This window comes from Vanessa tameamea, chromosome 7, assembly GCF_037043105.1.
Source record: "Vanessa tameamea isolate UH-Manoa-2023 chromosome 7, ilVanTame1 primary haplotype, whole genome shotgun sequence".
Lineage (NCBI taxonomy): Eukaryota > Metazoa > Arthropoda > Insecta > Lepidoptera > Nymphalidae > Vanessa > Vanessa tameamea.
The window spans coordinates 12,033,686-12,059,517 of NC_087315.1; the positions used below are offsets into that span (position 1 = coordinate 12,033,686).

The following is a 25,832-nucleotide window of genomic DNA, read 5'->3' on the forward strand; positions in this document are numbered from 1 at the left end:
TTTCAGATGTGAAAGTGATCTCTTTTGTGGGATCTCACGATATTACCCATGAAGCGTAAATTATGTGCGACTCCAACTTTTACGTGTGACGACGACATGGAGCAATTGAATGTGGTAAGGAAAATACATTACATACATTTTAATTATATGATCTATATATAAATAGGCTAATACATAACAGTACCATTATCTTCTCTGTTTAAATTTAAAAAGACCATATATTTTTCATAAAATTTTAATGATAATTATAGTCGAATTGCGAACTCTCTATTACATACTCTACATCTCTACAATACATACTCTACATTATGAGAAATTTAAAACAGTTTTGCGAAAAATGCTTTACGGTCAAAATATAACAGTTATTTTGTTTCTACGAGTTTATAATGATGTACCCAATATTCTTATTTTTATGTGGCTTCATATACTAAATCATGGCAACATTAACAAAATGACTTAAATTCAAATAATAATACTAAAGGCGCTCAAGTCCTTGAACAAAAATCCATTTAAATTCAACGTCTGTTCGTCATACCTGCTGCTTTGTAATACATAATTATAAGGGCTTACTTGTCCTATTCTCCGCAACAGAGGCATTGTAACTATGTTTGTCCTATATCAACAACAAGTATTTTCCTTACTCTCCCTTGAAAATATTTCTTATTATAAAGAAAATATTATTGGACACATATTAGATAGGATGTATGTTACGTTATTTGTAAGACCCTTATATTTTATAACTCAATTTCCGAATGTGACAGTTTTGGAAAAATATTTCGCAGTTATTCTCAATAAACGAATCGCCTTGAATGTTTCCTAATTACACATTTTGATACTGATATATTTAAAAAAGAAATGTTTAAATAAAGTCTTGAATTGCATAGATAGCATAATAATTATAGCATTAGTTGAAAGTTATAAATGAAAGTACGGCTTTAATAGTAAAACATTATTTATTAACTCATTTAGGTATAAATAAAAAATAGTGTGCAAATAAATAGAATTTAAAAATAGAAAAGAGTTACTTGATCTCATCTTTGCTTTGATTTTCTGAAATTTCCTCAATAATAGATTCCTCTGCAACTGAAAAAGTGTTTACTTTTGGCTCGGTACCTTCTTCTTCTAATCTGTCTTTATGCATTTTAATAAAACTTTCATGTGCATTTAGCGCTTGTCTTCGCTCCCTACCTTCAAACAAAGTATTTTCCCAAGAGAAATTAATTTTAAAGGGTTGGTCCCGAACCGTTTTACTAGCTGTACTTTTTAATTCTTCGTAATCGCCTAAGTACGATCGCTTAAGACTTATCTTATCAAGAGGTAGATAACTTTTTTTAACTTTCGCTTCTTTTTTGATAGCTTCTGGAAAGAGTATTGCTACGGTGTCATTAAAAATAGTTTTCTGGTTTTTCATAATCTCAAGCATTCTTCTTTCTTTTTCAAGACGCTGTGCTTCCAGTTCCCTCAACGGTTTTTCATGTTCAATTAATTCAGCTCTATTAATTCTTTTCTTAACAGCAATAGTTTTTTCTATAAGTTTCTGTATTATTTTTTGCCATCTTTCTTCCGGACCAACAACTTTCATTTTCTGTTGTCTTCTGGCTTCTGCTTCTTCTTCTTGTTTCTTTTCTTCTTCTTCTCTTAACTTACGTTTTTCTTCTTCTTTTAGGGCTAATAACTCACCTTCTTTTCTTTTAATTTCGAGTAAAATTTCAGGGTTATTTTTCATCCAATTGTCTTGCCATACTATGAAGGTCTGCATCACTTTAAGCTCTCGTATAAGCATACTTTCCATGCGACCTATATAAGCTGGATTTTCAATCATAAAAATTGGAGGATATAAAAACATTCTGAAAGAACCATTTACATCGCTTACTCCGATAATGTTTTTAGCTAACGGAAGTGTATGTAAGCTTACACTAGTAAGCATGTTGCCGGATAATGTTTGAATCGCTATCGGCTGATCGCTCCTGAGAAGCAAATCCCACGTTTCTAAATCTCCTTCAGAATTTGTTATAAATAGTAAACTAGGTTTATATAATGACCAAGTTCCATCGGTTAAACGATAAGGTCGCTTTTTCCAGATAAGTGGTCGATCATTTAATTTATCAGACCATATAGCAAATATTTTACCACCTACAGTTACCGTTATTTGATTAATAAAGGGATTATTTTGTGATTGAGTTATAATACCATCATGAATGTTACATTTGAATTTCAAGTCACAATACTCCGAGTTCACTACTTCACCGGTATTAAATTCATGTCCTTCCCATGTGATCCGAGCTAATCCACCATGCTGAGATCCACAATAAAGGATAGTATTTAATTCGGATTCACTTTGTGGTAATATGTCACACTCAAAGTATTTTCGCCCCGTCCCAGTATTTCTAGGAACATAATTATACCTAATTACAGGTAAATTCATCCCAAAACTTTGAAGGGGTAAAGTTTGTGGTTGTCCCGCTTCACCCAATAAAATCTTATAACACGGCTGCAAATTACGATCCAATACCTTATAAGGCGAAACATCAACTAATAAGCCTGATGGTCTTTTAAGTATTCTTTTAGATTTCTTTACTTTTTTACCCTCAAAAAGCGTTACGTTTTCGACAGATAAATTCCAAATCAGAATTGTACCATCTTCTGACCCTGTGAAAAACATAACAGACTTTTTACCATCAATTAATACAGACGTTGTGCCGGTTGCTGTAACGCTGAAGTTAGGAGAAAGCCAGTCAATAGCAGTGACACGGCCATAATGACTTGTCATTAAATTACTCAAAGCAGTTGACTGTATAACAGCATTATCCTGAACGTTCTTCATCCATCCCATATGTGCATTCATAGCAATTTTATATTTTTCTCTTGTTTCGCTTAAAACTTCAATTTTTTCTACATTTTCTAATTTATTCGTTATATCCCATACCACAATTTGCCCATTAATGCATCCACCGACTAATATGTTCTCATCAAAAGGACAAAATGACAGTACTAAAACTTCCCTTGGTGATTCTAAGTATAATTTTGGTAATAAACTATCAATGTGACTCCATATCAAAACGGGATTTAGTCCATACACCGCTCTTTGAATTGGATCGGGGCGAAGACCTACACTTTTCATTACTGATGGTGAATCATCAGAATATGATATGGCTACTATTCCAGACCACATAGGATGAAAAACAGCGGATGATATATACTTATCTTTTGCTCTCACATCAGTAAAACAAACATACTCTTCGAAGGTCATTGTATCATAAACATCCATTGTTTTTTCTGCTACTAAATTAGGATAATCGTTGCAATAAATGTCCATTACTGTATTCAGTTCTACAATACTGTCCATTTCAGTTCTCTTTTCATTCATAAAGTTATTCATTTTTTTTATATACGAAGGCCGACGCATACATTTTAAGGCGTTTTTGAAAGCTTGTAAGCCAACGTCATCAGAAGGTTCTGTTATCTTTTCCTCTTCCTCGTCTGAACTTCTTTCTTCTTTAATTTTTTTTTCTTCTGTGTTATTTTGACCTACATCTCCACCAGCATCGGCATCGTCGGCCCCTCCTATAGCGTCAGCAATTGATTGAGTCCACATATTTTGAGGATAACGTAGTTCAGTTTGCGCATAATTATGAATTTTAAATGGACTCGCTTGAGAAGCACAATCGACCCTACGTCGAAAAACATTATTAAACTTTTGCCTATAAGGAGTCAATTCTATATACCCATCACGAATTGAACTGGTATCTCTTACTCTAAATCTATCAGGTTCATACTGTTTTGGAAACTTTGTTTTGATTTCTATTTCTAACAATGGTCTTGTATTTATGGGTTCTAATTCCTTTAACTCAATTTCACTACCAAGACTTTTCCAAGGCCGAGGTTTTTTCTGAACGGCTTTCTCTAATTTTTTCTCTTGTCTCTTTATAAATCTATCGGATTGCTGTTTACAATGATCTCTCGCTTCAGTTGTACAACATACATAGAATTCATCAACATCGTTTGATTCATCCACAATGTAACCCATCAGTACAACATCACCGGTATATTTATGTAAGTGCTCTTTCAGGGGATAAAATTCAGATAACTCGCCACCTATTTCAATAGTTTCCATTATGAAAGATTTATTTATACCTTTCCAAGGGTATTGAGCATTAACGTGAGTTCCCACTACCATTTCGATTTGGATTTGTGTTTCTTCACCAATTACTAGTCTATATACACCTTCAACATCATATTTCGGTATGAATCTCTTTCTCCGAGGCAAAGGTTGCGTTGATGTCATTTTTTCTCGCGTTCTTTTATCTGCAAATATTTATCAAAATATTTTTAGATAAACAACAATAATGATTGCTGTTGACGTAACGTTTGAGTTGTAAATATTGACGTGACATTAGACTTTTTTTATTTTATATTATTTTAAGTATAAGGTCTTAATTACTAAATTAATAAAGCGCTGCATGTATGTAAGTACAATAATAATAACTTCAATTTAAATAAATAATTATACAATACAATGTTACGAGACAACTGTTTTAGGAACTGGTACCTTCTTTTAAATTACTACAGGTTTTGGCAATGTAGAAACATATATATTATGTGTGTGTTCCGAAACAAACAAACAAACAAACAACAATGCTGTTTCTTAGTTTCACATTTTTTCTCAATGTTCTCTGTAGATTTAAGGTTCAGATATTGCGTCATATATTTTAGAAAATAAATACTAATAAAACATATTTTATAGACAAACCTTATAGATAAGACACAAATAAATGTTACATATAAAATAAAAATGAAATTTCATAAAGGATTTTTTTTTGCTATCTTAGTTCATAATTATAATAAGTTCCATCATAAATATTTTTATTTTCAATTCTCATTTGTATAAAATACACACGTATTGCAATCGTTATCACAAAATCATATTTCTGTTTCCGAGACATACTTCTCAAACTTTAATATTCTTTCAGAGAATCCCGTAAATTTTCCTATACAGAGAATGGCATTTTAATATTACCATTATTTCTTTGTCTGAAACGTGACATTTAAGTGTTCTCCATGTTCGTGAATAAAACATGTCAAAAAGAGTCGGCTTTTACCAGCGGCTGTAATTTATGAAATATAAAGTTAAATGTTTTACGCTTTTAGCTGAACCATATAATAAAATATAATTTTTATAGTTAAAATTCAAAAATCAAAATGGTCTTTGTCAATATTCCAGGCACAGTAATAAATTAATTGAATAGAATAGAACCGGCAAAAACTCGGTCATAACTCTTTTCCACCATTTTAAATTGTATTTCAAATTTGTTGAGTTCAACTGTTGAATTAGAGGATCAAGTTGTTTTAAATAAAGGAACACAATATTGGAATAAATTAAAGTAACCTTTACATGTTGTAATTTGCTCATCAACACGTTCTTCTTCTTCAAAGCTAGATCCAGAAGAGTCAGTTTCTTCATTTTTGATAGTCGCTTTTGGATCTTCATCTTCTGAATCACTCATTGGTCGAGGAATACCTAGTCCTAAGAAAATATACATAACTTACATATTTACATATTCTACTCGGGTTTTTTTAACAGCGACCGCAACCTAGACAACACAGGGGATAGAAATCCTGAATTTTGACCGACTTTTTTTTCGGCTTAAACTCCAGATACGCCTAATAAATTTTAATGTATGTGTACTTAGTATTTATATCTCATCTCGAGCTCATATCTGAAAGAAAACATGAGTGTCCTGATTGTGTCAGAAGACATTCTGTTACATGTAAATTCGAATATGTAGTCGAGCCCCTGTAATATAAATTATATTCCTTTTCCTCAACTCTACAGTAGGCCTTTACCCAGTAAAGGGAGATTTACAGGCTTTTACTGTACTGCATATCTTTTTTATTTACTGTTATACGAGTCAAAGTCGACGACACTCTTACTCCAGGAAAAATAAAACACGTATGATTACTCTTAAAAATGAAGGTTTAAACTGTACACAAAAATATTTATTTATATGAAAATATTGGTCAGGACTTCGATTATAAATATACAGTATATTTTTATTCCGTTGAACCCTTTCACTCTTCAGAACTCTTTGTCTCGAAAAATACTATATGTATTTTTCGCTCCGGATGTAAGCTACAGCTATACTGTATTTCCATGCCATTTTATTCAGTGATTTTCTAGGTCGTATATTTTTAAAAATAGTTAAAACTAGTAATCACATTGAATTTTAACTGTGTTTTGTATGTTTAATTGTATAAGAGATGACACGAGGAAAATTAGATTTACACAATATATCTAACTGACAATCTTTCAGAATCTATTAGCCCGGTAACAACAAACTGTAGGTAAATTTATAAAATCTGAGTAGCTATTTTGTTTGTTATCTTATGATATCGTTAACAAAATATTTCTGTTGCAAACACACAAGCAATTTATGTTATGAAAGAATTTTCCAGAATATCAAACATACTATATAACAACAATTCAAATAAACTTACCTATTTATTACTTAACATATATATTATAAACTTTAACAATTTATACGGTGCTATGTATACGTGGATTCGATATATCAAATGAATAGTGCCTAACAAAACTACAAGTGATGTGCGCATGCGTCAACTAACTTTCTGTACCAGGCAGAGATTCCCACCGTTTTCGAGCTGTCCCCTTTTTAACTGTTAAATAAAATTAACAAGCATATAAAGTATAAAGATTTGTCGAGTTGTCCTAGCACTAAGGCACGAGACCGCTATCTTTCAAAAACTCTGTTAGAAATATATCTATATATAACGATACTTCACAGTAATGTCATTCATCACTTATAGTATATCATATTGTATAGTATATGTATATGTATATGTGAATGTAATATTTGTAAAATTCATTTACTGCATGACTGGAAAGAATTCCGTCCGTTCCGGCACAGAGACAACGCCTTTTGAGGCATTGGGGGGCGAGCATAGCCAACTTACGTACTTCGGGCTATTGACAATTTCTTGACAGAAAAACCCAATGACTTTTAAGGAACCATTCCGAGCATGAAACCGGACCTTCTTATGCAGCTAGCAACTAGATCGAGTTATTTACTACTGTATTACTTACTGTACCTTTTAAAAGTTATTTTATAATATATTAACAGCCTGTAAATTTCACACTGCTGGGCTAAGGCCTCCTCTCCCTTTGAGGAGAAAGTATGGAGCATATTCCACCACGCTGCTCCAATGCGGGTTGGTGGAAATATTATAATAAACAATATATCATAGAAATAAGTCGATGTAACATAAATGTGTATAATAAAATGTTCGTATTTCATCAGATAAATTATTATATAAGTTTCAATTTTGATCACACGCGATACCAGTATTAATTGTCTCTGCCATAAGGTATAGATTTCTATAACAATGTCGCGATCAAAATATCATGTTTGGATAAAATTTCATTGAGTTCAGACCACTGTTATTCCAAAAGATGAAACGCTTTGTGTTTTACGTCTATTATTATTTTTTAAATTGGTAGGCGGATGAGTAATTTGGCCACGTGATGTTAAATTACTGCCATCGCCTACAGACCTTAGAACCGTAAGAAATATCAATGCGCAACCAATCTTGGGAACAAACGGTGGAATATGTGATGAGTTTGTGTTACCTACCCGAACATACTTGCACCTACCACTATGTCTTATTAACGGCTAACCACTATGACGGTGAATAATTAACAGTCACTGCATCAGTAGAAAAATCTTCGCCAAATTATCTTGCAAAGGATAAAGAATTTTACATTTTCAAGGGAAACAGTTACATTTAAACTTATAAACATATGTTATATTTTTTTTTTCTTAACCCATATACCAGTAATGTTTGCACAGGTTAAAAAGTAAATGTTGTTGATTAAAACAACGCTTCGTTTAATACTGCTGTCATAATTTAACATGCTATCTTTAAAATCTGTAAAATTCGTGCAATTATTTAATATTGATAATATTTACAGCGTTAATAATAAAAAAATCAAGTATAACCTAATTTATTTTCCATAGGCAGCTCTATCGCACCGCAAAGAATCAGCGGCACCGCTAACAACAGACAGAGACGGCACCATATTCCGTCACGCTCTCACCTACCCGCTCGCTTTGGTACTTCGACTTCGAGTATTACAGGTAATCATTTTGATTAATTAAAGCCTTTAATTAAATTGAGGAACATATTGTAAAATTACCTTAAACTATATTGGTTGTTCGATTATTTCAAGAGCGTTTTGTTGAAATTGATTGATATCGCTCAAATTATTGCGTTATGTTATTGTTATTTAACGTTGACTAATAATAAATTAAATTAGTTTTGTTATTTTATTGCACACTAGCGACCAGCTCCGGCTTCGCAGGGTCGCAATGATACTACGCTGATAGAATGTCTTACAACGTTTAAAGTTTTTCAGTCATTATACAATACAAGCCGCTATGTCCCTACGTAGTTGGTAAAATATTTTACCATCATTCACTTCAATAATTCGAATACCAAAGTTTTATGGTCATTTACCGTTGGTAATCGGTAAATCTTAGGTTTTACTGGAAAATCTCAAGATTTACCGTAGTTCGAGCTTTTACAGTAACATATATATCGACGTATATAATTTGTTCAGGTGAAATATTGCAAGTTGTTACTTCCGATTTTTGCGTTGTTTATTGAATTGTTTTGTCGAAATCATGATAGTTGTACTATGATCACATTCTCGTCCATCTCCCAATTAATACTGTCAACTCTCCGTTTATATTGTTATGCTATTAATTGCATCTTGTGGCGATAGTATTGATTAACATCAGCCAATCAGAGTCACCAATTAAACAACTTATTAACAAATAAAAAAATAGTTAAAAAAGAGGACAGTAAAGAAACTTGAAGAACTTGACGACCTCCGTGTGTCCACCGGTTTTCATGGGTACGCCACTCTGAGGTCCCGGGTTCGATTCCCGGCCGAGTCGATGTAGAAAAAGTTCATTAATTTTCTATGTTGTCCTGGGTCTGGGTGTTTGTGGTACCGTCGTTACTTCTGATTTTCCATAATACAAGTGCTTTAGCTACTTACATTGGGATCAGAGTAATGTATGTGATTGTTGTCCAATATATTTTATTTATTTATTTATTTAACTGCGTGTAAATGTATCACTACTGAATTGAGGCCTCTTCTCCCATTAAGGAAAAGGTTTGGAGCATATTCCACCACGCTGCTCCAACCGGGTAGGTAAATACACGTGTGACGTAATTTCAATGGACATGCAGGATTCCTCACGATGTTTTCATTCGCCGCAAAGCACGAAATGAATTATAAACATAAATTAAGCACTGGATTTAGTGGTTACCTGTTTTTTAACACGCAATCATATGTTAAGATGCAAATGTTCTGACCACCTCAGCTTTTTAAAATATTTTTTTTATTAATTACTTACGACAAATCGACCTTAAATATTTTAGGCACGGAATAGTTTGTAATAATTTATCTAATAGAGATATAGAAAATTTTAGTAATAATCACTAAGAGCATCCGTGTCTAGCAATCAATTTACGTCGGTGAGCGTACAGAGCGAACATGTGTTAAACATTACGGGCCGAAAGAGAATTTCTATTTGCAAGAATTAAATTAAATTTGCATATAAAAAGCGTTTAATATATTCTTTTGTGTATCACATTCATCACGAGTGTTCAATAATACTATTTTCAATAGGTTAAAGGTTATTTCTCTCGTCAAAAAATATTTTTATGTATTCGATTTAATGCATATTATATACGTAGAGCACTATATTAATGCACCAAGTGTACTTCACGTCACACTGCTAATACCAGCAACAGGGATGATCTTATAACTTTTATAAATTAGTAGGATTAGTAAGTATTTTATAGACTAATGTATAAAATTTTAAAAAATAATGGGCAGACATCATTCATAGATAAGTGTTTAGTAAGTAGTAAGTACCGACAGCTATACAGGCCAAGAGAAAACACCACACGACGTGACGGCGGAGTGGTGGCATGCGCCCGGGCTGCGTGCTGTACTGGACAGTAATTGAACATTGCAGGGTCACTTTATTATTATCTATAATTCTAAAATAAAGCCTAAGTTACTTCTTATTACATCAACTATCTGCCATTGAAAGTCCCGTCAAAATCCAATCCAGCCGTTCCAGAGATTTGAGACACTCCAATTTGATTATATGTATAGAAAAATATAAAAGTTTGGATAAATTGATGTTTGATACTCAGTCACCCACACACGCGGGCGATGCCGCAGGCGGAAACTAGTACTTTATATTATCTATCGTTATATTCTCATTTTGAGCCGAGATGGCCCAGTGGTTAGAACGCGTGCATCTTAACCGATGATTTCGGGTTCAAACCCAGGCAGGCACCACTGAATTTTCATGTGCTTAATTTGTGTTTAAATTTCATCTCGTGCTCGGCGGTGAAGGAAAACATCGTGAGGAAACCTGCATGTGTCTAATTTCATGTGTATTCCACCAACCCACATTGGAGCAGCGTGGTGGAATATGCTCCACACCTTCTCCTCAAAGGGAGGGGAGGCCTTTAGCCCAGCAGTGGGAAATTTACAGGCTGCTAATGAATTCTCATTTTATGTTTTAACCTTAACGGCTTCAAACGACTTCAAATTTCTAAAGGCTTTTTTTACTTGTGGTCTAATAACTAATAGGGGTAAAATAGATATTTTCTTAAGTACAATAACAACAAAAATAACTTGTTAATACAAATATATTGACTCTCATTATAAGCGTAACATTAAATATACAACCATGAAGGCAATAAGTATTCATAAAAATTTAGTCGAACCAAGTTAACGCAAGGAATGAAAAGTGTTAACTTTAATAGCAGGTCAGAAACCGAATAAGTGCACTTGCACTTATTCGGTTTCTACGGGGACTTCGTTCGACGGGGACTTCCCCGTGAGGTTTCCCGAGTGCTTAATTTGTGTTTACAATTCAACTCGTACTTGAAGGTGAAAAGCTCAGAAAATGAACAAGTGTCGATGGAATATTTCCAACAATCCGACACTCCAAACACAAATACACCTGGTGCCGCCGAGCAGTAACACTCAGTATTCCAGTTTGGGATAATGTGCCAGTGCAGGCACAAAGGACATAATAAAGATTGGTGGCGCATTGGTTATGTCAGAAATTATTAAAATGTCTTCAATATCTATGGCCAGTAATGGCCACCTTACCATCATGCCTATTTGCTCGTCTGCCTACCGATGACAAAAAAAAACAATAATCCGTAGCGTAGTACTGGAATTATACGACGTATCCTTCTCTTTAACAAGGAGAAAGTGAGCATCTATCACAATACACATTTTTAGTAATATAATTTTCACGTCAGCAAAATTAATAAATAATAAATAAATATTGGACAACATCACATACATTACTCTGATCCCAATGTAAGTAGCTAAAGCACTTGTGTTATGGAAAATCAGAAGTAACGACGGTACCACAAACACCCAAACCCAAGGCAACATAGAAAACTAATGAACTTTTTCTACATCGACTCGGCCGTGAATCGAAACCGGGACGTCGGAATGGCGTACCCATGAAAACCGGTGTACACACTACTCGACCACGGAGATCGTTGTTTATTTAAAAAAATATTTAATTAAAAACTTTTTTTCGATTACAATGTACATCACACTGTTACTTTACTTTGCCTTATTTAAAAATGCCTGTAAACGTTTACCATTTTATGGTGATCAGTTAAAATTTGTAGAAGTTGATATATTGCAGCGGCATTTAATAGAAAACTACACAAATTATATAGTTTACAAACCGATAGGAAAAAATATATAATTAATCGCGCCAACTTACGTGTTGACCGGACAAACCGTGACGACGTATATTAATCTTAAAAGATATATTAGATTTAACCTTTCATTCCTATAAGGTATACACATTTGCATCACCCATATCAATTTTAACATTCCTCTCAACCCAAAGCATCCTTTATATGTTGCGTATGTAGAAGACAGTGAACATATAAACGTAATTAAAATTATTGTCTTTGTTCCCTATTGATTACATATTCATTTGTATCGGGTTTCGCGACGTACGTTATAAAAATATGGGTTAAGTTGAAAACTTAATGTATTATACAAAAATTTATAATAAATATATCAGAAAATAAGTCTACTCAGACATTACAAACAGTTAGATATTATACTAAGTTTTTGATTTACTTAAGAAATTATACTAAAAAAGAAGGAAAAAAAAATTTAAACAAAAAAAAAATACATAATTAAAATATAACTCAATTGCCTTATTAATAATAATAATAAGTCAATCTATTTCTTCTTTACATTCTAATGTATAAGATTGAAAACCTCCAAGTAAGTTATAAAACCCTGTAACAGGAGCTCATTCTTCCATAACCAACATCAGTCCTATACTATCTATTTACAAACATGCATGTGTGCTTTTGGGTTGTGTACATGCGTGTATATATATGTACTATATTCGATAAAATAATAATCATTTTCTTTATTAATAAATTGCTCCCGTACGAAACCGGGACGCGTCGAAAGTAACATCATATTATAACAATTTCACATAGCATCAGATTACTTGCCTTCTCTCCTGAAACCTTAAAGCCTCTCGTTACCGCATTTATAACTATATAAATTGATTTCTAGCCTGCTTTAATAACTTATATCTCCCTCTTAATAAAAGCAATAGTATAAAAAATAATAATAATGAAGTCACCTACCCGAAACATATATAAGTTTAAATTACGTTACTAATTAATACAAGATTTAAAAAAATACTAATAAACCTAATCCTACAAATGGCCTCCTCTTCTATTTAGAGAGTTCATTCAACCACGCCACTCCGAGGCAGTTGAGGGTAGATCAACAAATGTAGTAAAATTGAATCGTGTAGTACCTTTCTTTTAATAGTCGCAATAAAATATTTAAAACTGTAAAATAATGTGATGATTAAAAACGATGAAATTTTAGTTATGCTAGTGCTCAAGTAATTGAAACGTAATTTATTTTTTTCAGGAATAAATATTTTTAACCATAAAGTTATGTATACATGTAAAAAATATAAACACGGACATTCATCTTAATCGAGCATGTAGTGATTTATTAACATAAATACCTACATCACATTTTTTTACATATAATATTATATAAAACTGGTCAGTTTATGTATATCAATGTGCTAATAGGAATGTCAGTGACATTTATAAAATATATTTTGAGGCAAAAAATTGAAAAAATTACGTTGTACAGGTTGGCTTCACTGGCGAAAATGAATAAGCCCCCTCCCCTCCTGTCACCAGGGGAGACAATAAGACTGAGTGTTCAATTACTCCAAGTGTTTCAAATGCAAAAGGCACGAGATCTAATTATGAGTATTATATTATTCTGTAACTTAATGAATTTACATAAACTTTTATAGAGATAAGACTGCCATTGCTCCTATGTTCTTGATTTTGTGCTTATAATATATTTTTTTAAATGTGGTGGTGCTACTCATTAATATGATGTCGCAATGTTCCGGTTTTGAGAGTAAGTGAGCCGGTGAAATTACAGCAACGCGTACACAAGGGGACATGCCGTTTGCCGTTTTGGCGTACCACCAAATAATAATATTAAAAAAATAATAATAATATTATATAAAACCGTATATAATAGAAAGAGACAGAGAGAAAGGAAAGAGAGGGGAAGGTCGCCTGGAACATAAAGCTTTTTCCTTACGAGCCGCGCAAAAAACTTCGTATCAATAAACATAAATTGATGCTAGCTATGAAACTAAACAAAACAGCGATTAAGAAACGTCTACCAACGTTATCGCTTCGATATATAACATACATTTCTTATGTAAAATCTATTTTAAAGCTCAGTAATATCCAACACTGAGTTTTTGTTATAACTTTTCACGTATCCCATGAAATATGTATTCTTCCAGACACGTATGTGAGTCATAACGTATTATATTAAAACGCTAGAGGATGTCCGTTATTCTAAATGTGTGCGACTTATATATATTTATTTTAATGATATATGCAAATGGACCACCTGATGGTAAGTGGTCGCCAACCTTGGAAACTAAGATGCTATGTCCCTTGTGCCAGTAGCTACACTGGCTCACTCACCCTGCAAACTGTAAAACAACAATACTAACTATTGCTGCTTGGCGGTAGAAAATATGATGAGTGGGTAGCACCTACCCAGAAGGGCCTGTACACACCTACCGCCAAGTAAATATACGAATTTACAATAGCTTACGATTTGAATGAATTTAAAATAATATTTTGCAATAAAGGACTATTCCCATTGGCTAACCATTTAATTAAAGCCATTAGCTAAACGAAAGTTACTATTTATTATCCACGATTTCTATTTTCACTTGATAATTTTCAAATAAAGTCGCCTTTGGGTATACTTGTCAGCTAGATAATGCTCGTATTCATTTAATTGAATCGTGTTCTAACCACGAACAAATTTACCTTGTTGGAAGACTTCAAGCGCCGTCTCGACAAAAACTATTTACAATTATATTGGACGTGCTGAGGTATTCAAGTTATTTTCATCACAGTATTCTTTGATAGTAATCAAATTTGAAATAAACACAATATGCTAGCTCAGATTCTAGATGATGTTGATTCGAGATACAATAAAGAAGTAACTATTAATTTAATTAAGTGCTTTTTATGTAATACTAAAAGAAGATGTTAAGTGATCACCACCGCCTGCCAAACTGCCAAAGCGTCACCACAAGCGTCCTTTGTGCCTGTTGTTACGCTGTAGTCACCCCTTAACGGCAACACAACAGTACAAAATAATGCCGTTTGGCGGTAGAGTATTAATATTACTGAGTTGGTGGTACCTACCACCAAGTAAAGCTATGAAATTTTCTAAATGATACAGAACATCCACTACGTTTAAAAATGATCTTTTAACAAACTTTCTAAGGAACTAATATATCAATATAAAATTTGTCTAATTCATTTTCGACTTTAAATAATATTAAAAAAAGACACAATTTAACGTATTCTTGATATTATTCAAGTACTTCTAAATGTTAGTGAAATGGCTGACGTTATAACCACAAGCAACAGAAACTAGAAGGAAAAGTAACCTGATGGTGATATCCCAGAGGTACAAACAAACAAAAACTTCCGGATACGATAGTGGTTCATGTTTCACAATAAAGTTTGACACAAAATTAAACGAGCGATAAAACCCACCTTTGGCTAAGCTGCACTAAGCTGAAGCTTAGTCAACTTAAGAATTTTGATACTTGCCGCGTGCAATTCTAGCTAAAAATGTCGGAAAACTTTTAAATAGAGTTTTTTTTTTCTGGGAACAGAGCTGCACTTTCAACTAAGATCGCGTGTTTTATACAAACATTTTCCAATAACACGAAGTGGGTGTTTAAGGTTTACAACTGATAGATTACAAATATTTAACTACTAGTAGGTCGACCGTGAAACCATAATGTTACTTGTATTAAAAATTCGTTTCTTGTCTCTTCGAGATAAGAAAACCCCAAAATCATTGCTTGCCCCGAATATTCCTCACAAATCCTATTACGAAACTAGGGGATCGGAATATCAAAGGGATTCATATTTTCCGACCAAAAAGAGGTTTTGTGAATATGTTGTGATAAAAATGATTGTCATATTTCTGAATGTATTTTGTACTGTAACAGCGGAACCTTTCATTTGTCCGTGATATGTATTATATTTTCATATCATATGTACTTCAGAGAGTCAAGTGGAATAATAAATATTCTCGATTCTTTTTTTTTACAATCGAATACTTATTGTTTTCCTGCTTAATATTAAGGCTGATAGAACACGAGAGATACCCCAAAAGTCTTCCGATACTACAAAAAAAGGAGTTAACGATAAGTCAAAACGAATCGTCTGTTATTGACCGTGAATTGAATCAATGACGCGTCCAAAAATACAATGATCTTTACGACTAATAAACAGCATTAAAGAACCTTTATATTTTGAAAACATACTTAATACTTTTCCCCAGACAGATAATCCCATGAGACAAGGCATAAAATATTTAACGAAATATATTTGGAGGGTTAGACTTGCTTTTAGTTGATTATTTATTAATACTACACACATACATACGTTTATATAATCATTATAAACAGAATAACTGCCTCGCTGGTCTAGTGGTTTGATATAAAGGCACAAATCCCGAGGTCATGGGTTCATACTCGAGGACAGGCTTATGAAAGTTATTGAATTTTTCTATCGAAAATTTTTAGTAGCAACTCGGAGTCTGTATGTTAGAAGTGCACTACTGTGTATCGGAAAGCAGAGTAATTCAAGAGGAAGTTGTATGTTTATAATACATGCATATTAGCGTTGAGGAAAGACGAGAATTTCAAGTTTCCTAGCCGGAAAAAAAGAGTATTTTCTTTTTGTTTGTAACTCAATCTTAAAAACGTATATACACCCTCATTATATTTTGAAGTCGGAACGAGTGACTAGTACATTATGGAATCTGTTTACATTACATTACATTCAGATTTTTGTTTTTTTTATTTTCATTCATGTACAATACCTTCATTGTAATTTTATATATTTATTGTATACGAAAAGCAAAAAGCTAATGTAATTAAATACGATACTCGCAAAAGAAAGTGTAATAATACAAAACAGCCTCACCGGCTAACAACCGTTCTATTTTAAAACAACAAAAGTATAATAGAACTGTTTACTTTTTATGTAAAGGTTTATTATACTTTTAAAAATATTTGGGTGGTGCCCAAACAAATAATCTAAAATATTTTTCTCATAATATGAATAGATGGAAGGTCTAATTAGCCACCTAATGGTGAGTCACCACTGCATATATAAATTGGCGCTGTAAGCAGTACTAACCATTCCTTACATTACCAAGGCACTACCAACATGGACTCACCCTTCAAACCGGTACACTGTTTGTCGGTAGAATATCTGCTACACTAAAATCCCTACCATATATCTTAGCACATTGATATGTTTTAATAGATAACTAATTAATAGTCTTTTTAGGCTACACTAAAACAGAAAAAATAAAAATAAAATAAAGAGAGTTGTTGAGACATACTCAGTATGAAAAGTCTTATCAATCACGTGTGATCCAGACACCCCTAGAAGTTACCTTTTGATAATTGAAAATTAAAATTTGTTTAGACGGATTATTTGCCTACCTACACATACTAATACATACTATTAATTTAAATAAAAATACGATGATAGAAACCGTGGAATATAACATATACTTTAGAGACTTACCCAGCATTTCCTACCTTCCAATTATTTGTCAAAGCTTGACAAGTGTCAGGTAGAAAAAAGCTCCGTCAGAGGTGTCACAAGGTCCTCAGCATAACCTCGCGGCCATTGTGCGGGCCTTTGCGAGCTGTGGTCGTTAGATAGTTGCTTTTATAATATTCGTGGTCCTTTTCATTTTATCGTTAAATTATATTAGTTTCGTAATTCGTAATAATTGCCTAGTTCTAATTAATTAAACTATTGCATTAGTTGGATGTGTCCATGTTGTGTTTAGTAAGTGTAAGATTAGAAATAGTATTAACGTTTAAATACCCCTGATTTTTTTATTCTGAATTATAACAAATTATTAAGAATTATCCAACTTCTGGTTTTTAATACTAGATACTTTTTACGAATAGAAAATAATATGCACTTACTTTTTAATAAAATAAACGACACTGTTAAAAAAATTAAAACAAAAGATCTCTCATATCTTTTTTATGTTTAAAAATTATGTCAACATAATCAAAATATCAAGTTTTCATATGATCTTAGTTTATTCGTATACGAAGCCAAGAACTCGAATTCCTAAAGCATGCAAAATCCCGAAACTCAACGTACAGAGGAGAAAATTTGCAATTTCCAGCGAAAGCGCCAATAAGCGGAGCCATTGAAGTTTTAACCAGAATTCTTGTATATTATGGTGTAGCTACAAATCCAGCTAGGTCTCATACACAAATGCCATCAAGAGCATCTTTTTTCGTGCTCAATTCCAATTCTCGCAGAGATATATGATTTTTGACTTCTTAACCAAAGGATAAGCAGTAAATGTCTGTTACTTGTGCTAGGAGAAATCTAGTTTATTTTCTTTTTATTTTAATTGACACTTTCCAAATTACTGCTTGACGTACATTCGATGGATTCGTCGGCCGTAATTTCTTTTGTGATTCGTTTTTGACCTTTTGACTAAAAACCTTCAATTTGCTCGCTAAAGGGATTTTGGAACGAGGCAATTCAGTAAGTGAGATCGTTCCAGTATTGACAGATACACGAGTCTTGCTGACTTTTGTTGTATTTGCTGGCAGTTTTGTTTTTCTTTTATAAAAGCATTTTAAATTAACTTCTCCCGTTTCATTCTGAACCACTTCTTTAATTACATTCGTAATAGCTCTTTTTCTTTGTTTGTCAGGTGGCATCAGGTGGCATCAAGTAGCTTTTGCCAGTTCAATCACCCACATCATAAAAAAATGCCAGTTGTCAATCTTGCTATTATATATTATATGAATTCGATACTCGATTCTCTCCTTAAATGTAAATTTTGATATTTTGCTCTTGTATTCAATTTCGCATAACGTCAATTAATTATTTTTTGATATTGTATGATCCATTTCAACATCAACTTTCGAGTTCAGTGAATATCGTCACAGATTAAATTGATAAGCTCCCAAATTGACATCCTACGCGTAATTTTGCTAGACTTGCAAAATTAAATCATTCAATTATTATTAACTGTTACTAACGGTAAACGCTTACAATATCTAAACAGTCTACTTAATTAAATTAGGTACCAATTTTCTTATATACTTCCAAAGAAAAATTTAAAATTTGCTGAATGCAAATCTTGTCTCGTTTATTTATCCATGTTTTATTTATTTATTTTCTCTTTTAGTATAAAAGCAATGTAAAATTTTCGAAACAAAAATTACTACTGTTAGCCAAATTTTAATGGTCTCAAAGCTCGTATAGATTCCACTGCTGGACAACATTAAAATCTCTATTAAAGGAAGGGATTTAATACTAAATGAAATTGCAAATGAAGCATACATTAAAAACTGGTGCTCTCAAGTATTTGAACCTGTGACCTACTATTTATCAATTAAACTTCATTTATCCACTGCTCTATAAGCTCTATTACATTAAATAATCCATCAAATATTTCAACTCATAAATAAAATTTTCATATTGCATACTTAATTCCATATTAAAATATAATGGAACGTTAATACGCTGTATAGGAAATTCCATTATAATAAATGAATATAAATGGAAAATATTAACGTTATTTATGGAGACTCAACAAATTGGATCAAGTTATTACCTAATGAAATATAATCAAATTAATAAAGTAGTTAGCAGCCGCAGTCAGCAACATCGTTGATTATTTTACTAAATGACAATAATATTTGAACCAATAATTTTAGAATTTGGTAAATTGAATTTCGAATATTATTTTTTAGTTAAGTCTTTCAAGCTTCAATTTTGGATGTATTGGGCTCTAATAATTTAATCAACAAAGTGATTAAAAGCCTATAAATACATCTTTGTAGAACCAAGGCATCCTTATACAATTAAATTGCAATTTCAATTCAAATTAATAGATACTCAAAATTAAAATCAGTGATTTGTGTCCAAATTCGAACCCACTGTTTTTAAGTAAGACTTATTCAGATTAATTAATCAAGTAAATAAAAATACATTTTAAGGTTAAATTTGTAAACAGGTACTTGTTATTACTTTAATTTTGATCACAATGGCTATACGTTTCCTTGTAACGAAACGAGAACAGTTCGTACGACAAACATATTTCTACCATCGAAGCAAAGCCGTAGAAGTAAATATTGGAATACTGACTTCTTTTGAAGGACTTATTTATTTGAGGTTCTGTTTTTCCTTGAAACGACCAAAATACGGTACTCCCAAGTATATAACGGAGATTTAGTCGACGTTCCTGCTAGACATACGAAGTCCAGGACTCAGCTCCTCACAAAATACGAGTATGCTCAATTTGGACGTTTTTTATTCTATTACTTTAGTTTAAGACTAATTGTTTTTTCTTACGCGTCTACGATACATACAGAATGGTGATCTAAGAAAAATATTGCTCGTCATGATATCAAACCTAAGTACAAAACTTGTCAACTAGGCCTAATAAAAAAAGTGCCCAAAATTATTGGTACTCCACCTATAATATTGGGCACTTTTTTGGCATATATTGACACGAATAATACACCACTTGCTTATGTAAACTTATGTAACATGTTCTGAGAGAAAATTAATTGGTTAAATATTTTATTTTGGAACCTTTGACAACTTCAACGTATGAGTATTGAAGATTATTTGTTTACACACACATCGTTCCTGCAATTCAGCATCAATTAAGTGATTGAAAATAATGGATGGATTTTTTCTACATTTGCCCAAGTAAGAAATATTGAATCACATAAAATTAATGATCACGTAATTATTTGTCTGTGATAATATTGGTCGCATACCGTCCATAAATACCATAACTTGACAAATAACATCCAGACGTTTGTTATAAACAACATATTTGGTCGACAAATTCCAACGTATCTCTCCAATCTACATTGGTATTAAAAGCATTGAGATATTCATACACATCAGCTATTTTCTACCAAATAAATTTTACATTAAATTCGTAATCATTTGAATTATTTTTTTAAAGATTTTTTTTTGTTACAGATCGTATGTGGCATATCTACTATGGTTATGGGGAGCGTGGCGTTTATAGAAGAAAGACAGAAATTCAACATGGGTCTAGGTATTCCCGCTGGAAGTCTCAGTGTTTTAGCTGCCGGTAATTATTTGTTAAAATCGTTTTTATTCGTAATAATCGGAATTCATTTGAGTTATCTGTATTTATATAATATAGCAGAGTATGCTGTGTGAAATTTGGTTAAACCTCTACGGCTAACATTGCCTGGCCAACATTGGTGGTTTGGTTCGCCAACTATATGTTGAATGGCTCATAAGCTTGATAGACGGATCCGCTTAATACATTCTTCTCCATCAGAAACTCAAGACATTCAAAAAAACATTAATGGACGAGCGATTGAGCCACCTGATGGTTAGTGGTCTCATTGACTAAAGATATTGGCGATAAGAAATATTGTCAATTCCTTACAACACTAATGCGCCAGTAGCCCTGGGCACTAAGATATTGTCTCTTATGCCTATAGGTACATTGGCTTACTTACCCTTCAAACCAAATCACAGCATTCATTAGTATTAATATTTGGTGGTAGAATATTTGTAGAGTGGGTGAACTCCAACGAACAATGAATTTATATCAATGAAACCCCAACTTTATACGTATAAATTCATTATTTCTACATGAATGTCCTCGCACCGTTTTCCCTCAATCATAAAATCGAACATTTATATTAATTTACAAATTGAAATTCTCGTTAATCCAACTTGGATTTAGGTCCACGTCTTCCGATTAGAATCAATATTTCAATATTATAAGAAACGTCAATCCAGATTCATCAAAGCAAAGTTTCCACAATTATTCTTCAAGAAATTGCGATTGTATGTAAATAAATATTATCTTTGATAATGTAAGAGAAGAATTAGATACTTTTCATAAGTGTTTATATATATATATATATTCTTAGAAAATAAGACCAGAAGTTATTTTTTTTAAATACAAATTTATTACTACCCTCAAGAAAACAATTTACAAAACGAATCTACTGTGAAAACAATTAAATTTAACAAACCAAAATTAAATTAAACAAAAAATGTAAGACCTCCGAAACTATTACAACAATTACGGAACAATCTAACGAAAAACCCAACAAACAGAATGACGTTGCCGAGATGTTGACTCGATAACAGCCGAACAGCAAAGAGATCGCGCCGGGTGCTGGCGCTGCTTTTTATATGTTTTCCCCACTATTCTTCCATCTTCTACAATATATTAATAAAAGCATTAAAGGAAATGAACAAATAACTGAGACGAAAGTTTTAAATGTAAATGAAACGTTGTGGAACAAAAGTTGTGGAATATTTCTAATTTTAGATTTAATTGTATTCGTATTTCTTTTTTCCTCGAATAATGAAATGATAGAAAAAAATATATTTCCACAGAAATCTTGTCCGTGGCTTTGTTTTTTTTATTGTTTCGTTTTTTTTTTACGGACTAACATCACAAAAATTTCACGTGTGTTACTTCCTTCCTCTCTCCTTATTCTTCTCGTGCTCGGCGTTGAAGGAAAACATCCTGAAAACTGCATATGTCACAAACGTGTTCCTTAAATAGAGAAGCTTCTCCCAGAAATGGGATAATAACTAAATATTATTTTTACTTTACTACAGATTAAATTTGCTTAAATTTTCTATTTAATTCCAACTCTACCCATTTAATTATGTTTGTTTTAGCGAAAGGCACATACTACCCGCAAAATGTATTGTTCAACTTACAATACTTAATAAAGAACATCGTATTCCCTTGCTTTGTGTATTCATGTTGAATGTTTATATAATTATAATTATACTGGCCATTTCTCCTTCAATGATATTTATTCAGCTATGAATAATACTTATCAATAAATTGGTACATTCATAATTGTATGTATAAAGGATACCTAAATGTTCAACATCAATTCATTTCGTTGATTTATATTCAATACAATCAAAATTTATTAATCATTTATTTTATAAAAAATCACATTGAGTAAGTAAAATGAATTAACTATATTTATGATTATAATAACAAATTTATTCTCTATCAGGAAAAAAATCGGAATTGTACTGACTTTCAGTAAAAGACATTTAAATCATTTATTCAATAATAGTTATAATACACTAAGATAGCAAACATAATTATCGCATCATATAAAAACTTTATTTTAAAAAATTAACATCCGAACGATTCCACTGGAAGAGTCAGTCTCAACTCGACATTAAAATATTTTTATTGCCCGTTTCCGTAATGTTGAATTTAAGACGCAGTGTCTAAAGACAAAAACGACTCTTCGTTTGTTAAAATATGTTAAGTAGCTTAGGAGACAAATAAACGTAGCCTATGTTCATTTGTTTCTTATGGTAAAATCGTAACACTCCCGTTGCTTCGCCGTAGGGTAAGAAAGACTTGTTTTACCCGCATTACCATAATTTAAACATGATTACAAGTAAAAATCAAATATGATTTTTCACATTTGTATTGAAATACTTTTACTTTCCCATGGGAAGTCTTGTATGTTCCGAAATATATAATAAATCTACCTTTACATATGATAATTCTAGCGAGTTTGTAACTAATAATTCTAACGATCCTTACAATTTTACGATAACGTACATACATATCTCAACATCTAGGATTACATACATATATAATTACATCAAATTTTATTCTTATATACTACTAACTTTAACCCGCCCGCGTCACTGGAGACCGCCCACTTCAGTAGACAAGAAAAAACGTAAAAAATTAACGAAATAAAAAAAAAAAATAACCTATATCCATCTAAGGACAATTCCGCGTCGATTAAATATATACACATATATAACCTATTATAATTTTTTGCATATTTTTATTGGTAACCGTGTATCCCGCATCGCGGATTAACATTCAATTAAGTAACACCCACGGGTCAGCCAACCCAGTCACCATGACCTCATATTTATGAATACTCGAAAGTTCATTTGTTTTAACGTGGGCTTGACTCGTAGGTATAATTAAATTTTATAAGTAAATATACCACCAGTATTTACTTTAGCAAACACAAGTAACGTAAACGTCACAGGTGATATAATTGTTTATGCGTATTGCAGTGTACATATATATGATTTCTGGATAGGTTAATGTGATAAGCGAAGCGGGTCTTTTATTTTATAGCTAAAAGAAAACGTAGTAGTAACGTTTTGGTTTTATCTCATGTTTATTTCACTGGTATCAATATTTTCTATATGAACTGTAACGTGACCAAGGTTTAATGAATAGAACTGTTTTTTTTTTGCATTAGATCCAATACTATTATTGTTACTTCAATTTGCGAAAACTCGCAATCGAACCTGATTGTAGTAGATAATTTACGAATCTCTGAGCCGCAAATGAAGCTTTACAAAGTTATTTATGATGAACAATATAACGAAAATGATTTAGCGGTTTCTAATTTTTCTACTAAACGTTTTTTTTTATTTAACTATTAAAAGCGTTTGTTCGTTAGTAAATTCAGGGCATGTAGCGATTACTGGGTGAGTAGCTTTTATTTTGTTAGGACTAAAATATTTATCATATGTAAAATTCAATCAAAGTAGTAATGTATTAATAAAATAAAATGATTCTATATATTTAATCATTCTATTAAATCAATTTTCACCTAATCTCTCGGATCTATATAACGTAGCGCTCAAGCCTTAATCAGCACCAGCACCAGTAAACTATAGTAAAACAGGTGACAGAGAAATCAATATCTTTTCCAATTGATATAAAACTTGGATGTACAAATTCGAATAAACATTGGATATTTCCATCGTATTGCGATATCTTTACGTTCAATTTATTCCCCTCAAATGACGTTTCAAAAGTGCTTATAAAAGCCAAGTTGAATAATTCAGAAAACTGAAGCCTCGGTCGTATCATTATAATAGATTTATCAACAGCATATGTAATTTTATATTTAAAATAATCTGCTAAATAAGAAAAGGATAGGACTTAGTGCTTTTAAATACCAGAGCTATTTTATATGAATTTTAATTTGTTAACAAAAGAATATTCGCCCTCAATACTCCTTAAATTCGAAGACATCGTTAATTAAAAATTATATAAATTAAGATATTGTTTACATTTATAAATGTAGTTACTGTATGAAGTTTATGATTAACCTCTAATCGTCTATTAGTTTTAATTATCACTCGTAAACACATAATCTATTAAATTTACGAAGGTCTTATGTTTTATATAATTTGAATTATAAAGTAACTTTCTGTTATGCAGCTGTTTCAATACACACATCTCGCGGTTGGGGAGTCACTAGTGGAGCTGGCGCGGGAGCTGCAGTAGCACTACTATGGGCAGCATCAGGATGCCTTTTGGTTGCTTTGATTGTACAATGCTGTAGGACGATAATAGATCCACCAGGATTTGATCACGGGTAGGAAAATTATTGTCATTTATTAGTTTTTACGTAAGATTTTATAAACATACTCTCAACTAACGAACTACCAACTATTTAATTTTAGGTTTTTGATTGCTTTATAAGACATGAAAAAGAGGATTAAAAAAATCATAATATTCGCGATATAACTTTACAGAGACGGCTCCGAAGAAGACTCGAAGCCATCATCGCGCGATTTAGTTGTAATCGCATGTGTGCAAATAACTTTAGCAGCAGCTACACTTCTCAGCGCAGTGGTATGCGCACGCATCGACTACAGTGCATGACGCGAGCCACCGGGCGCGCTTACGCGACGTCGCGTAAGCGAAGCGCCCGCTCCCGCTCTCGCCTCCGCTCCTAACGTACCGCCACCCGATAACGTAGAACGCGAAAAGGGAGGGCGTGTCGCATGGCTTATATAAACTTTTATTATACCATTATTCATCGTACAGTTAATGGTTTTATTAGGTTGTGCTTGACGCGCAGTTGATGTGGGATTTAAAACTTTCGTCATATCGTTGAAGACTGTTAATTATGGTGATTATTATGACTGTCTTTGAATAAACTTATTACAACCAGTCTGTTTCACGAATCTTAATAACAAAGTTAAATGATATTAAATAACAAAGGTAGTTTAATAGATTTAGC

The 25,832-nt window shown here is 32.3% G+C and overlaps 2 protein-coding genes across 2 annotated transcripts; one reads left to right on the top strand and one right to left on the bottom strand.

Moving 5' to 3' along the window:
- On the top strand, positions 1–25,832 carry LOC135193354 (uncharacterized). The gene is made up of 5 exons (XM_064215287.1): positions 1–114; positions 8,034–8,153; positions 20,764–20,878; positions 25,025–25,181; positions 25,342–25,832. The coding sequence occupies exons 1-5, from the start codon at positions 49–51 to the stop codon at positions 25,469–25,471; spliced, it is 588 nt and encodes a 195-aa protein (XP_064071357.1). The 5' UTR covers positions 1–48; the 3' UTR covers positions 25,472–25,832.
- On the bottom strand, positions 1,022–4,297 carry LOC113395713 (dynein axonemal intermediate chain 3). The gene has a single exon (XM_026633388.2). It carries the CDS (start codon positions 4,283–4,285, stop codon positions 1,022–1,024), a length of 3,264 nt encoding a protein of 1,087 aa, XP_026489173.2. The 5' UTR covers positions 4,286–4,297.